The sequence below is a fragment of the Schistosoma haematobium genome, chromosome 3 (assembly GCF_000699445.3).
Source record: "Schistosoma haematobium chromosome 3, whole genome shotgun sequence".
NCBI classification, from domain to species: Eukaryota; Metazoa; Platyhelminthes; class Trematoda; order Strigeidida; family Schistosomatidae; genus Schistosoma; species Schistosoma haematobium.
In genome coordinates, this window is record NC_067198.1 from 41,605,486 (window position 1) to 41,623,010 (window position 17,525).

The 17,525-nt window shown below is 33.9% G+C and overlaps 1 protein-coding gene across 1 annotated transcript in view; it reads left to right on the forward strand.

Moving 5' to 3' along the window:
• ARHGEF17 (Rho guanine nucleotide exchange factor (GEF) 17) overlaps window positions 1-17,525 on the forward strand; it is a 95,365-nt gene that overhangs the window by 45,174 nt on the left and 32,666 nt on the right. The window contains exons 11-14 of the mRNA XM_051213891.1: window positions 8,591-8,706; window positions 12,403-12,527; window positions 15,647-15,738; window positions 16,667-16,734. Of these exons, the coding sequence (XP_051069910.1) occupies window positions 8,591-8,706; window positions 12,403-12,527; window positions 15,647-15,738; window positions 16,667-16,734 (401 nt within the window). The remainder of the gene's footprint in view (window positions 1-8,590; window positions 8,707-12,402; window positions 12,528-15,646; window positions 15,739-16,666; window positions 16,735-17,525) is intronic.

A 17,525-nucleotide genomic window follows, 5' to 3' on the forward strand; every position in this document is an offset into this window, starting at 1 on the left:
TAGTATTGATTATTATTCAGATTGAAATTCCAATCTAGAACATTCAGTTCTATGATAAATTGAGCTTAAACAACTTCTCAGCTATTTGAAGGGTATGAAAATGTTTATGTCATCTAATTGTTGTCAAACTATTAACACAATGTAAGAATTTTCTCTCTCTCCCCCCCCCTCAAACTTATCTAGTTAAACGAATTTCTTAGGAGTTTATCTCTTCTATACTTTAAATCTTAGAAAACTATGGAGTATTTTCAATGACCAGATGAAGTACACTTACACTACTAATGGTAATGATAATAATTTTAAAGTTGCTTATTTACTATATCAAACTACATCATAGATGCGAATTTGTGCGCCTTTTAATATACATAAAGGAATAAATTACCGCAGAGTGAAGTGTTGACTGGTAATGTTTATTCCTTGGAAATGATACATTTTATATACACTTTATCAATGATAAAGATATCTTTGAAAAAATCTAATAAGTACATACGTGTAAATAAGTGATTTGATTTGGTATCAATCAAGCTAAATTTAAGCAGATTAGAGTTATAAAATTAGGTAATCAATCAATGCACAATTCGTTCCATTGTTTTAGTAAACAAGCTTAGGTTTTGTTCAGTATAGGGTCGTAAAGATTATTAAATTTCTAATTAAGATCATGAATCGATTGATATTAGGTCACCATTGAAAACCTGGAAGCATTGTATGGCCGTTTCGTCCTATTGTGGGACTTCTCAGCAGTGCGCATCCGCGATCCCGCTCTCGGGATTCCAACCCAGGGCTTTCAGTCTTGTGCACGAACGTTTGACCTCTAGATCCCTGAGTCGGCATCCAACGGTGTTAATGTCTAACCCCAACTAATTCCTGTTGCGCATCGCTGAGAAGTCCTAATATAGGACGAAACTACCGTCCAGTGCTCTCAGGTTTTCAATGGTGGTCTAACATCAATTGGATCATGATCTCAAACAAAACCTTCGGTTTTATTGATTTATTTATCCTCTCACTAAACCACTTGTATTATGTGGTATTACGTCAGAAACCGTGATTTCTACTTGTTGGATTATTACAAAAATAATTTTATTTTATTACTGAGATTTCAATTACTTTGATGTTTTATCAATCAATGAATAGATCCATCTGACTATTCCTTAATATAAACAGTTTAGATTAATATTTGCTTTCCTCAATTAATCTTTGTTTGTTTATTATTAAGTGTACAAAAGAAAATAATCCATAATGTGAATAAGTTGAAGTCACTTTACATCATTTCATGAAGTTAATTATTCAATTTTGTATCGTACTTAATAAACTGAAAAACGGAATGAGGATTTGTAGATTTTGTAGTAGTTTGGAAAGTTAACTTCATGAGTCGATTTAAGCTAGACCACCATTGAAAACCTGGAAGCATTCGACGGCCTTTTCATTTTATTATGGAACCCTTCATCAAAGTGTATTCAGGACCCCGTATGCGGGACTTGAACCCAGTTCCTTCGGCCCCGAGCGCGCAAAGGCTTAACGTTTAGACCAATGAGCTGTCATCCACCGGTATTTCTGTCTAACTTCAGCACAACCTTTCATCTATTGTTTGAAGTGGATAACGGTGTAGCTTAGAGTGTCTTATGAATTCAACTATCAAAAACAAAAACTAAAAATCTACCACATATATGATTAATAAATAAAACAAACTAGATCTAATAACACTTGTCCAATATGAAAAAGAGTTGTTTAAATAATCTAAAACAAAACTGCTATACACTAAGGGAGAAATAGAAATTACAACTTGAGGGTATTAGTAATTTACGCCAAATATTATGTGATTAAGTTAAAAATGTGAATGGAAAAAACTCATTATTGTCTTTCAATGATGAATTCGATTAGTACTTAATAGAAAAAACAGATCGAATGGATTCTCGGAGTTCTAGTGAGAAGCCGTGACCAGTGCAGCTAATCCGTGTCGGGTAGAGACAAGTATCTATCTCAATACGATGGAAGATGGTTGCGCAATTTCGTGGATTGGTTGAGGTTAGACATTAACACCGTTAGATAACGGCTCAGTGGTCTAGGGTTTAAGCGTTCGATCACGAGACTGAGGGTCCTGGGTTCTAATCCTGAGAGTGGGTTCGTGGATGCGCATCGCTGAGGAGTCCCACAACAGAACGAAACGGCCATCTAGTGCTTCCAAGTTTCAATGGTGGTCTGACATCAATCAGTTCATGATTTCAACCAAAATTACTGTTGACTTGATTTTTATGAATTATATATTATGCACTAAATTTATCTTAGTGTGACCCAACCATGGGAAATATAATCATTATGGATCATGAAACTGGATATAAACATTCTAAATATCTAAAACTCGCCATCATATTAAAAGTCAATATTGATTGAAACATTTGTTCTTATTGAATTCCAAAACTTTCATCCAACTTTCAATAGTGGTTTGTCTGAATTTTTTGACATGAAACAGTGGACCAAAGATTTGTGTCATTCGGGACTGTACTTCATTTTATCGCATAAATTCCCTCAACTATACTGATTTTGAACACTGAATGAATGATATAATAGTCGTAACATTTATTCAGCTGTCATGAAACGGACGCCAAGGTATTGTAGTTATCATAAAAAGTCATTGTTTAATATCGAAATGTTTCAAACATACACAAGAGATTCCTCCATAATATAGTGGTTACGGGCAGTCAACAGGAAACCCTGGACCCGATTTCGTGCTATTTCGCACTCTTCAGCAAGGTGTACTTGTAATCTTGAGGAAACTGGTGCTCCCTGACGGATTAGGTCCCGTGTCACCCAGCTTCACAGTCAGAGATGTTACTGCTGGGCTATACGAGCAGCGGCTGACCTCCTGTAGGACTGAGATGTATTCACAATCAGTCATTCACTAATTGGTAATCAATGTCATGTGTGTCAGGTCCTTCTTCGTTGTGTCCAGTCACTTGGACTAGTGGCCATATTGCAACTTGGTCTATAGCATTCGATCTGCACTAAGAAGGACGTGACATACATGACAATGATCATCACCCAGAGAATACATTCCTTCATTGAAGCTGAAAATCAAAACTAATTTCAGTAGTCAATATATAACGAAATAGAATCAACTGAATATATGAATAGATGATTCAGGCCATACTTAATATGCATTAAAATACTCAGTGATTCAACAAATTAAATGACGACATATTTTCCTTTAAATCTTATGTAACGTGTTGCCCTTCTTAGTTTCCATTATTTCAATCATTGTGTTCATTTTACCGGTTTAGTGTCTTATTCATCGTCAATTTGTCTAAGAATAATATTGTAGTAATGGCGATAATAATAATAATAATAATAATAATAATAATAATAATAATATTCTCCGTTGTTAATGTTCAATGTGTGTAGTGTTCCAGCCAGAAACAGCTTATGAAGCCTATTGGGGAGAACTAGCGGTCTTTCTGGAACAAATTCCTTTTGTTTGAAACCCACAAACCTACCGCGAGAGTGTGACTTAGTGAAGACCGCGGCCCCACGGGTCTTTGTATACATAATGGTATTGTATCAAGAACAAATAAAAAGGTTTGAGAACTTACCCTGGATATGTATAGTCTAATTTTATACTAGTTAACACAAGAACTTTCATCCGTGTATCACTTTGCATACATGCAGGTATACATACCCTGTGAGTAAATATACGTTATATGCACATCAGTAACGCACAGGTTTTACCCTATGCATCCCATAGTATACACTTAGGTTTATTCACCCACCTTGGAGGGTAGATGCTCACCGCTCCCAAAGAAAATGTATTTATTGCACCAGACAGGCTCTTACATATTATATGCATATCATTCATACCATGGCTACTAACGCAGAATTTCTTGTCACACACATAAGCATAAACACTCTCTGAGGGTAGGTTGATGTTCACCTCATCTTAGTTTTTGCTATCACCTTTTTTATTATGTCTTCGACCTGATGTATAGTCCACTGATTTTATTAGACATAGGGAAGACTTTTTTGCAGCTCAACGTTTCCTTTATACAACACCATATGCTACCCTTTGTATATACCCACATACTTGAACTGAATAAATCCGAGAACTTTTGCGATTCTCATGTATAAGCATACATAACGGGTAGCCCGAGCGGTAAAGTGAGCTCCCATTATACAACCAGAGATTGATAAGATACGATAGAGTGGGTGATTAGCCCAATCTCTGTGACCGCCAAAGTTGGCTTGTAGGGTTACCTCCACTATCCAGCAGCGCCACAAGGTAGCCTTAGGTCGGATTTTGCTACCTAATGTTCAGTACTATAGATAATTAGTCTCTGTTGCAATATATTCATTATGGGCTGATATTTTTTTTATGATGGATTAGTCACGTTACACAACGATAACATAAAATTAGTTAACTGATTTTGAAACATTGCAACAATAACTCAAATTATAAATGAGAATAATCGAGATATCTTTATTTGAATATCATTCATTAAAGATGAGTTATTTATTAAGATGTAGTAGAATAAATGTCAGTCATTTAACAGTTTAATTCTCTTTGTACCTCCATCTACGTCAGGAATTTCAGAAGTCTTAGTATGACTTTCTTTCCAGTTGGTTGATGTTACACAAGACTGAACAAAACCTCTTAGATAGTTTCCAAAGCATTTCTAATTACAAATATTCATAGTTTATTTTGTTCCTTTTACTATGTGATTGATAAATTTTCAAGTGGTTAGTATTACTCCATTGTTCATATTCGTCATTACATTGTAGAACAAAACGAAAACATGCAGAAGATAAACGATTTCTTTGATCTTTTTCACCATTGAACACACCTATTTATGTATTTATTACAACCAGTGGACTTGTATAGTATATTTTCTCTTTAAAATACTATACAAGCCATTCTTTTCTTTATGTTTTGCTGAATAAGTCTAGATTATTCTTTTTATAGGGTTTAACATTATGCTGCTGTAGTAACCATTTTCCTTTGATTAATCTAATTAAAATGACGTATCGGACTAAGGGCATATTTACTTCTTATTAAATACCATCTTTTCTTTACTAATTACAGGTCCAGAAGTGATGCTATATTTTTTTTTTAAAAACTTGTACAATCAAAGCATGCGTTACCATGTTATGAAGAGATAAATGAAACATTAATGAGATTATAGAATGACGAAATTTAGGTGAAAAAAGTAAATATTATAAGCAAAGATGGATAGTGACTAGTAGTGGAATCATTGACGTGCGTTTCATCCTGACTGAGACTCGTCAACTGGATGTACCTGCATCCCGGAGTTGATGTTCACTCCAGGCAGTATCAAGGCAATGTGCATAGGATGTACATATGCCAGTAAGATACTGATCAATTACAATTCTAGACATAAATTGAACGATTTGAACAAACAATGTAGGGAACAAGAACACGACTGGGGAGACAATCTGTTAACGCATTACAGAGCATTTCATTAAAATCTGAGAACTATATAGTAAATCGTTAATTTGCAAAATACTAATCCATCGTGTCAAACTTGGCTGTTTCGCAAATATCAGTCCATTGCCTCAGATTTCATTGTTCATGCACTTTCATACCAATTGCGTTCCGTTCCCGTTCTTTCCTTATCGATCTTCTACTGAAATACATTCTTTGACTAACCGCCATTATATACTACTTATGTGGATATAAGTAACCCACATCACAACAATACAAAATGAATAAAAACATAAACAGTTAAAAAGCTTGAAAAGGTTAACTAATCTCTTTCACTCTTAAAAATTAGGTGATATAAGTGAACTATTCATTACTAAAAATTCCAATAATGTCAGGATTAAGGTTTAGATCTTGGTTTATGAACAGTGTAGAGGAAGACTTTGAAGTTGTATTAATGAATCATTAAGAAAGTTAGTAACAATATCAAACTATTTTGTGCATTTTAATACACTTTCTTTACTACTATTTTTTTCTCATTTTGATTTAATCACTTGGACAACTTTATCACTTTTAAGCGTTGTAAGTAACTCAATCTTAATAGGACATAAGCTAATCATCATCGTGTTTTGAATTTTCTCCCAAAAATGTTTTGATTGCGATTATGAACCAACTGATGTTGAAACACGGAAGCACTGGATGGCCGTTTCGTCCTATTGTGGGACTCTTTAGCAGTGCGCATCCACGATCCCGCTTGCGATATTAGAAAGCACGACCTTCAGTCTCGCGCGAGAACACCTAACCAGTAGACCATTGAGCCGGCACTCAGCGTTGTTATTGTCTATCTTTAACCAATCCACGAAATGTTTTAGTCACTATCTTTAATGTGGTTGATTCGTTCGTAAAGTACACGTTTATCACATAAACAAACTGTAGACAAATTGTTAAAAATAAGTTACTCTTTACAGTCTTTAAAATGAGTATTTTGATTAATAAGCATATTCATATGCTTCCTCTCTCATTCTACTGAACTAAATTGTAGACATGCTAAATTTGTAAACAACTTGTATATGGGTTAGAAAGGTTTGTAGGGTGCTTTATTAAATGGAGCCATTATTTCATGATTCCTATTTAATAATAAATTTATTAATTGCAAAGAGCCTATAATAAGTTTAGAGTTCATTCAATGATTGTTATAATACAGATATTTCATTTCTAATAGCAATGTTCTACGCAACACGTGGCCCAAACATCTCAGTCGATGAAGATTCACAACCTCATCAACTGATTTATCATCATTCCCTAATACGCTACGTTTAACCTCACTATTACTTACCCGGTGATCCCAGCAGATACTAACCTAACATAATTCAATTTCATTAGAGAGTTAAAAAACAAAGACAAACAATCAAAAATAATTCGTTTCAGAAGGGGTTTTGTGGATATTATGGTATGAATATTATAGTGTTGATACTAATCAACATATGCTCGATGGTGACTGACTTCAAGAGGTGTGTCCTGGAGTTCTAGTGAGAAGCAGTGGCCAGTGGGGTTCAGTCGGTTCTGTTGTGAGATAATAGGAACTCACTGAAGACAATGGTGGATGTGTCGCTCAATTTCGTGGATTAGTTTAAGTTAGACAATAACACGGTTGGATGCCGATTCAGTGGTCTAGTGGTTAAGCGCTCCTGCGCCAGACCGATAGGTCGTGGGTTTGAATCTTGCGAGGCAGGGTCGTGGATGTGCACTGTTGAAAATTCCCACAATAGGACGAAACGGCTATCCAATGCTTCTAGGTTCTAGGTTCTCCATGATGGTCTAGCTTCAATTGACTCATGATCTCAACTATTAACAAGCATTACATTTTCATTGTAAATCAACTAAGTATTTCCATTTATTATCAAATTTATAGGAATGACATTATTTCAACTTGCACATAATATTATTGAAAATATTATTATCAGAAAGCATTGTAAGCTAATATTAATTTGCATGCTCTTTCATTGTAGCACCAATCGTTTGCATAGAATAGTATTAGATATTTCTAGTAACTCTTATGTATATCTGTAGTTGGTAGATTTGGATTAATTTCTATGATATTGATTTAAATATCAAAACAATCACAAGAATGCATTCTAGTTACCTTTACTAACACATAGTTATCTATTGTAAGTGTTTACTAAAGTAGATTTCTTGATAAAAAAAAGTTATGTATAAGTAAAGGTGGTTTATGGTTGAGAATGGAATCTAAGAGGTGAGTTTCGTCGTATTTGCTTTTGCATTTTAGAGTTGATGTTCACTCAAAGATTGGAACCCATTACTGTTTGCTTCGAGAGTCATTTTGTTATCCATTTAACTAATTCACCACATTGAACAAGCCATTGGCTGTCTGATTTCAGTAGCAGCACTTGAGATAATTTTAAAATGTCCTTAGTTCCTTACGCCTGTTGTCCCTCATGGAGGAGCCTAAGCCACTCACCAGAATTCTCTATCAAACTCTGGTTTCGATAGTCCTTTCCAGTTGATATTCATTCCATTGATATTCTGCTTCTTATTCTCGATGCAGTGTGTTCTTTGGTCTTCCTCTTTTCCGATGCCCTTCAACATGAAGATCCAGTTTGTTGATTTCTAAAATGTGTGTCCTATCCACTTCCAAAGTCTTTTCCTAATTTCCTCTTCAGTTAGAAGTTGATTTGTTCTCTCACATAGTAGTTTGTTGATGATGGCATACATTCAACGAACATTCAGTGACTTCCCGAAAATCTCGACTTTGATAATGAGGTGTCATAATTCTTCTGCATGAAGATCCTTCAACGCGAATAGCTGATTTTAAACGGTTCAATCCATATATTCTGGTTAGCGTTTTTTGAGAAAAGTTTTTTTCTGCAGAATGGGGTTGTCGACCCCATTCTCAATCCTCCTTCTTTGTGTGGTCTTGGAATCGACGGTAGCCCTATAAGAGCTGCAGGCAGAGTTTGCAGTTAATGAGTTTCACTGTTTCTCATCATCGCTAGACTTTTCCTCAATCAGTCTCTCAAAATTACGTCCCATCCTTCATCCAATTATATATACATATATATTATACTATACTTTTGTTCATATTTTTCTATATATATACTACTAATATGACTATTAATTTTTTTTTAATTTCATTTTCTTTTAAAGGTTTAGAAGTTAGCATTGAACCAACTGGACAACATAAAGAGGTAAAAGATAAAAAAGATTTGGCATTACTAGCTGAAATTGAAAATATTTCAGCGAGATTAGATTTTCGACATTATGTAAGATGTTATGTAATGTTTACTTTGACTTTCTATCTTCTCAATGTATACATTATTGATTTACACGTATTAGTGACTGAAGTACTAATAGTATTAGTAGAAGTAATACTGAGATGTATGCTACTTATATCTGTCAATATAAATATCAGAAGGTTATGAAGGTCAACTTGAAGAAACTAGAAACACAAATAGAAAGGAATTATTACTTGGACGAATCATCCTTGGCAATACACATAGATGGTTTCTTTGGAGATCACACCAAGACTCCCAGGTTTCACATCGGGCTAGTAACCTGTAAACTACCATAGTACCATTCAATGGTTTACATTTCCAATTCAAAGTAATTTTACCTATTACACAACCACAGAACAAACCCTTTAATTTGTTTATAATGAAGAGATTTGTGAATGAATAAAATAATGGAAATGAACAGTTACCTGACAGTTGACTATGAGGAAATCAACTACTACTATATACTGTCTAAACATATTTACGTTGCACTTCATATGAATTCTACTTAAGATGGTTATGAGTCCTTTTTTGGTTTTTTTACTCAAAAAAAGTAGAAAGCGATTTTCAACTAATAGGTGAGTCCCACAATAGGTCAGAACGGCAGTCCAGTGCTTCCAGGTTTTCCATGGTGGTTTAGCTTCAACTGACTCATGATCTTAACCATTGAAATTACTATAATATCCGCAAAACTCATCTGATAATAGGTGAATAAATTAATGTTTTCTACTTTCAACTATCTATCAAAAAGATATAATGGGAAGATTCAAAGAATTAATGGAAATGGGCATGAACCTTTATTTTATGCTACTAGACATTCTTCATCATGTAGTATCTGCATTATTTTGAAATGACACTGTCTTTATGATTAAAATGGTACTATTTACTAGTACAGTCAGAGATGTTACAGTGACTCTTATTGGATCGTAGTTAGATAGCCTGCGTTAAACCTTAATGCTTCAGTATTACAATCACTGATGAGTGTAAACTCGTAGAAACTATAGTTTCATTTAACCAACAAATCTCATAAAATTATTTTACTTGATACCGAATCAGTTCAACGAATAGTTGCATGGTCACTTGTCAGTATAAATGGATAAGAACTAAGGACTAGATTAATCAGCAATCAATTAGCAGGACAAATTACTAATCACTTCTTACCCTCATTAATTATTTTCTTCAAAATATAAAATGAAATAATAAATACACAAGTGTTTTCCATCATTTCTTTTTCCAAAAAAAACCCATAGGTTCATCCAAATAAACTTATTCCCCATGATAAAACACATGTTTCAGCTGACAATGTATGATGATTTGATTACATTTTTTTAAACTTTATGCCAGACATTGAAAGTAACCGCTTCTGTGTTTCATAATCATGGCATGTATGTTTTTATCTACATACATGTATAAAATGATGTAAAACAATGTGTTTATATATTCAATATATTTCTGTAGTGTGAACAGATAAACATGCCAAATGTTTTTGTTAGTTGTCGCAGCATTCATCGCTCAATGGATTATAAGATATTTCAGATGGATTCCTGCTGTTTCTTTCTTTCTTTCGATAGATAGATAGATAGATAGATAGATGTGTGGATAGATAGATAGATAGATAGATAGATAGATAGATAGATACGTAGCTAAAGATAGTCGTCTTTTTATATTTGCAATCTTCATTAAAACCCTATTACTATCGTTATCTGTCCCATTTTATTACATAATAAAAAAAAGCGTTGATTCAACCTACATAGTGAATAGTCCGTATTTTTATCTGTGTACTCCTCAAACATTATAGCATTAATATCGATGATGAGTAGATGGTTAACTATGATTAGGTAGGTGGAACAGGTGTAAATAATGTGACTAATCATGTAATATTACGTTAATAATCGTTTACTTTTGATTCGCTCACATTTAACACTGAACTAATTGTCATAAAGAAGGTTACAGAGACATTGTATGCACATCAAGATAACCGTAATATACTTCACTTGGTATTTATCAAGTGATAATAATTTATTGCAAAATACATTCTTAAGAATCTGAATAAAAAAGACTGTTATTCTGTCAAACATAACGAATGTCAGTTTATGTCTTCTGTATAAAAAAAGTCGACGATTAACAACTGATTGATCATTGAGTAATGACCACCTTTATGCTTGTTTAGTCCTTATTGGTTGCATTTTATTCATCAAGTTACTATGTGGCTCATAGTAACTTTACATCAATTGTATTATATTGAGATGTTAGATAGTTATAGATAGTTAACAGGACACCCTGTACCAAAGTTTTGTTCTATTCGGTTCTTGTCAGTACGGTTAGTCAGGACTTTCACAGTGGATGGTTGTCCTGTGATGAATTCAAACACTTATCTCTCAATTACACAACCTGAGAACTTACAGGTGAGCTACGCAACTTGACGTAATTGAAGTATCCGTATTCATCATTGGACATTTCATCATCATACTATTGATATCATATTGACATTAACATAACTGAGTAGTCATAAAATCTTTATTATAAAATATGAATCTTTTTCTTGCAGTCTGACAAGAAATTTTGTCATGAAATTCCTGTTATTTGCAATATGCTGACTGATATGAAACATAATACTGAAAACATTTTATTATAGAGAAATTCTAAGATTATATACTTTAATTTCCTTTTCAAATAGGCCTGTAGGGAAACAAATACGTAACACTAATTGCACAATCAGGTGGCTATTAGGACTCAGTAGCTAAGTGGATAGCGTGATGACGTTTGAAGCGGACGGTGCTGGGTTCGAGTTCCGGAATGAATATCAACTCTGGGATGCAAATACATCCAGCTGACGAGTCCCAAATAGGACAAAACGCGCGTCCTGGATTCAACGACTAGCCATTATTTATCTTTGCCTAACACTAGTCGTTTAATAAACATAATTTCCATAGTCAATTATTGTATGTATGTCAAATATAAATATAAAGTGTCTATATTCAATGTTTTCAGAAATACTAATATACTAAATTGTAGGTGAAACTATAAATTATGGACGACATTTGAGCTACACCAAACAGACCTTCAGAGTGTTCACCTAATAACCAGTACTAAATGAGTGTTATAAAGATTATGAGTTGCAGTTGATGTTTAAGGTTAGAAATTAGATTTCGGGGTATTTTTATCACGAACTGACATCAGCTATAATGCCAAAACTCAATTTATTCAAATGGATGAGTGAATTTCGTGCTAAAATCCGGGATCTATTATCTTATACATGATTGGTTCGTCCGTAAATTATAGTCACACCAAATTATGTACTACCATTATTTAGTGTCATAATATAAGATGTCAATTTAAAACATTACAAAAAACAAAACTTGTTTACAAACATATAGCCATTTATTATTTTATTATTATCATCAGAAGAGGTTTGTGGAGGTTTTAGAAATCTTACAGATTGAAATCATGAGTCAATTGAAACGAGACCCCGCAAGATTCGTGGATGCACACTGCTGAGGAGTCCCGCACTAAGACGAAACGGCCGTCTAGTGCTTCCAGGTTTTCCATGGTAGTCTAGCTTCAATTGACTCATGATTTCAATCTGTGATATTTTGTTATTAGTATTATTGTTTACAATATGAATGTTGTGAATTCAAACAAAATGAAATATATTTATAGTTTTAATGTTATTGTTATTTCAAATAGGATCTAGATGCTGTTGTGCGTAAAATGTATATGTCTATTCAAAAAGAGCTTGAAGATTTACGTACAGCTAGAAATACAACAACACCTATGCCTGGTAATATATCAATTTTTACCGCTACTAGCAAGTAAGTATTCATTAAGTTACATAATTTTAACTACTCTTTTCGTTTATTTTCAATATACTACTTAAATTAAGTACGTATCGTTAAACTAATATGACTTCAAGATATGATTTACATTGGTTTATTATAGAGAACAAATATAACACATTTCACTATTATTATCAGAATGTGTTTTGTGGAGATTTTTAGAAATTTTCACAGATTGAACTCATGAGTCAGTTGAAGCTAGACCACCGTTGAAAACCTGGAAGCACTGGACGGCCGTTTCGTCCTAGTATGGGACTCCTCAGCAGTGCGCATCCACGACCCCGCACCACCCGGGGCTCGAACCCAGGACCTACTGGTTTCGCGCGCGAGCACTTAACCACTAGACCACTGAGCTAATCGGCATCCAACGGTGTTAATGTCTAATTTCTAAAAATCTCCACAAAACACATTCTGATAATAATAATCACCTGCTCACTAGTGACTGACTTCAGGAGACACTTCTGGAGTTCCAGTGAGAAGTCGTTACCAGCGGAGTTCAACCAGGTCTGTTGTGAGATAGGAACTCACTGAAGACAATGGTGTACGGTAGCGCAACTTCGTGGATTGGTTGAAGTTAGACATTAACACCCTTGGATGCCGGCTCAGTGGTCTAATGGTTAAGTGCTCGCGCGCGAAGCCAGTAGGTCCTGGGTTCGAGCCCCGGGTGGTGCGGGGTCGTGGATGCGCACTGCTGAGGGGTCCCATACTAGGACGAAACGGCCGTCCAGTGCTTCCAGGTTTTCAACGGTGGTCTAGCTTCAACTGACTCATGAGTTCAATCTGTGAACATTTCACTATTATTGTATTCTAATTTATGATCTCGTTTTTACTCAATAAAATAACATATGAAAACACTTATACAAGTAAGAAAGTTCATATTACCATCGTTTACTATCACTACAGTATGGCAAGAATTAATTGTTTTCATAGATTGATAAACAATAAGAAAAATGTGATAGGTTATGCTACATTCAGATAAAGCCTTTTACAAATTGTGGTTTATGCTACTTATAAGTAGTATGTAACATCAATCAGAAGTGGAATGTCTACGAGTAGTAGGTTGATAAAAGATTGAAATGAAGGGAAGAGAAAAAGGAAAAGTTAAGCAATGAAAATAACAATAAGAGTGAAGGGATATTCAATCTAGTAAGAGACCATCCGAAGAAAATGTGCAAATGATGTATTTGATGTATGATTTCCATATTTTACTACATAATTGTGTGATTGTGCATTAAGTAATAAGTTCTTCTTCCCTACACAAGTGTTCTTTCACTACAATATTAATCTGTCAGTATCCTAAGTCGAAGACAGGCCTCAACATAACTTTGTCTGCGTTACATTATGATACCAAGATTTATTGTATATATTCCCTAAATGAACCATAGAACAACACGGTGATAATCTACTCAACTTAATGAAAGCAACTTCTAGAGATAATTTCAAAGAAGTAATAATTTTATAACGCTTTCAGATAATATAGTCCCCATAACAAGGAATGGAGTAATTATCAAAGAACAATTTTTTTAACAGTTGTGACGAATCAGTCAGCGAATTTACAACTAAATGATGGTCAGCTATTAACCTGATGAGAGTTAAGTTAACAATAGAAATATTTACTTACTTACGCCTGTTACTTCCAGTGGAGCATAGACCGCCGACCAGCATTCTCCAACTCACTCTATCCTGGACCTTCCTTTCTAGTTATATCCAAGTGTTGTTCATTCTTCTCATGTCTGTCTCCATTTCTCGGCGTAATGTGTTCTTTGGTCTTCCTCTTCTCCTCTGAACTTGATGATTCCGAGTGAAAGCTTGCCTTGTGACGTAGTTAAGTACTTTCCTAAATATGTATCCTATCTATTTCCAGCGTTTCTTCTTGATTTCTTCCTCTGCTGGAATCTGGTTTGTTATCTCCAGAAGTATGTCGTTGCTGACAGTGTCTGGACAACGGATGCGAAGTATTTTGCGTAGACAACTGTTAATAAACACCTGTATCTTTTGGGTGATTTTCGTAGTTCACCAAGTTTCCGCCACATACAGTAGAACTGTGTCGATATTTGTATTGAAAATTCTGACTTTGGTGTTGGTTAACAGAGAGTTGCTTTGAGTTTCAGATGTTCTTCAGTTGTAGACATGCTGTAATATTTACTGACTTATAATTATTCAACATCATAATATTAAAGAATAACAACCGCTATTCATGAGTATTCATATGAATCACAAAGATTCTTGATATTTAAAATTAACGAAATAAATTTATTAGTTTCTGTCTATTTCAGGCTACTGTACATTTGTTTATTCGATTTCTCACTAATATTTATAAATTTTAACACTTTGTTCTGATTTTCTGGCGTAATTTCGAACCTCTAACCCTAAATCCTAACAATAACTCTTACCTAGTTTCTAGGTGGTTACTTAACAATAATTTTTTTACAGATAGTAATGTCGGTTTCACATTTCTTAAAGTCCTTAAAGGTCATTAGAATGGTTTCCTTTCAACTAATTAACACTATAAAAACAGTTTTGTTGGAATAAGTTTTAAAAGCATTAGGGTATTAGAAATGTTATGGTAGTCGCTTGTAATCTGTTCTATCGCTATTTCTATTTACTGAGTGTTCTTTACACGTCTTGTCATTGTTTGTATACGTAGTTTGATTTTCATCTCCCCTATCTCTTGACCATAATGTTTTTTTATTGACTGATAAGCTAAGTATGCATCGAGTTGGTTTACTCATGGCTGCTGACTAATTTGAACTTAAAGATTCTAAAAACTATCTGGACTTATTCTAGTTGTTTATGACCAAGAGTTCGAAGTTTTCTACGAGAATTGATGTCCATAACAGTCTATATGTATTAATCTACGTGATATAGAGAGCGCAAATTATTTTCATGAATGACCTACAGATCTTCACAAGTCTAACTCCTTTTATTATGCATGATAGATACAATATGTACCAATTGATAAGCAATCTGTCTTTCATTTTCTCAAGTTTTTCGTAAATATTCATCATAGAAACCATGTATATAATCAATCAAAGCTAACTCTTTACAATTTTTCTCTACCTGATAAATCAAATCTGTTTTTTTATTTCTTCTAGAGAAGGTGTTGAACGTTATGAGTTAATGTTTCCAAATAGTGCAAAACGAAAAGAATGGGAAAGAACAATACTCGAATTAAAACGTCAATTAAGTAAGTTTGTTTAATATGACTCTTATACAGAAAATGAAATATAATCACAGTAAATCAAAATTAAGTTGATAAATATCTATTGAAAACTCCGCCTAGAGCCTCCTCAGGAGCTACTGCCAGTCCCATGCCCGGATAAAGGCGGAGGGTCGGGCATGGGTGAATTCGAGAATGCTGGTCGGTGGCCTATGTTCAATTGAGAGTAACAGGCGTAAGTAAGTAAGTACATTTATTCAACGCAAATAAACATCACAACTGTTTTCCAAGATAGAGAAGATTATCTGCAGTTCATTAAAAAGATTCTTCGCTGAAAAAAACCGAAAATATTTTTTCTCTGTGACATTGATTCACATGTGAAAGAGCACTTTTTCTTTCTTTTTTTTATTTTTGAATGGTAACTCGCTTCATATTTCAATAACGTTTACTAGAGATACATCATTTGAACAAGACGGTAGTTTAATGAAGAGATCTCTTTACGATGATCTCATTCTTAAAGCTGTTCAATTGTATATATACATGTTAGCATATTCTGCTATATAGATTTGTCAAACATGACAAATTATTGAAGTAAAAGAATATAACTATGATTCGCACCAACTAGGTTATATCGGAATCGTTGAAAGCATGTCTTAGAAAGTAGTTCGTGGATCATAACTACATAACTAGGTTATATAGTATAATAAGATAAGTTTTGAAATGTATATAAGCTTTTGAAAAATACAGAAATAAGAGCATACCCTTTTTTGATTGTCTTGCTGTACTAATGAAGTGTGAAGACTTGAACCGATGCATGTATGTGCCTGGTCCTACGTTGTAACTGACTAACTGACTGAATGGAATAAAGGGAATGACTTGTAAAAATGATTTTTTTTTTCTAAAAATGTACATGTAAGTGATTTAAGTATCTTTATTTTAATTGTTACTTTTTAAGGTTCTGTTAAAAGAATGGCACGATTTAATGAGGCTGTTCAAATTCCACGTACATTACCAGGAATACAAGTGAGTCATTTGTTATATTACTTCCAATATATACATATGTAGATACATCAAGTTTCATCCGTAGAGCACTACCAATCAAATATATATATATATATATATATATATATATATATATATATATATATATATATATATATATATATATATATATATATATATATATATATATATTAATAAGTGAATGACTGTGATTGCCGAATCGAAATAAATATAGTTTATTTCACTGACTGTTCTTGGCTAGACAACCTTCCAAAAACTAGGAAGCATTTGGTCTCTCTTTCGTTCAAGTATGAAATGTCTTAGACTTGAGTATAAAGGACTCTCTCAAAGATTGACCACAGGACCGTTAGTTCACGGTTAACGTTTACATACTAGACCACTGAACCGAGATCTGATAGTGTTTACGTCCATGTCAAACCAATGTTTATCTAATCAAGATCAAGCAACGATCCAGAATATAATGTTCGACAGTTTTATTAACCCCTAGTAATTAACTTCTAGAGTTAATTCCCTTAGTTCTTGTAAGAAGTTATGACCATATTAAGTGCGATAAGTTATACACAAAGGCAATGGAAATAGTCGGGTTATATAGCAAATTTATTGAAGTAAAAGATGTAAACCAATAAAAGTGAATTCAGTGACCTGTAGTTTAAATGCCTGTAGTAACATGTGGGCAGGCCAATCACTGATATTCAACAACAGTGGGACAGATGGGTAGAGTACATTGAAGAAATCCTGAATAGGCCGGCTCCAATGAAGACCTCGACATCTGAGGGAAAACACGGCATATA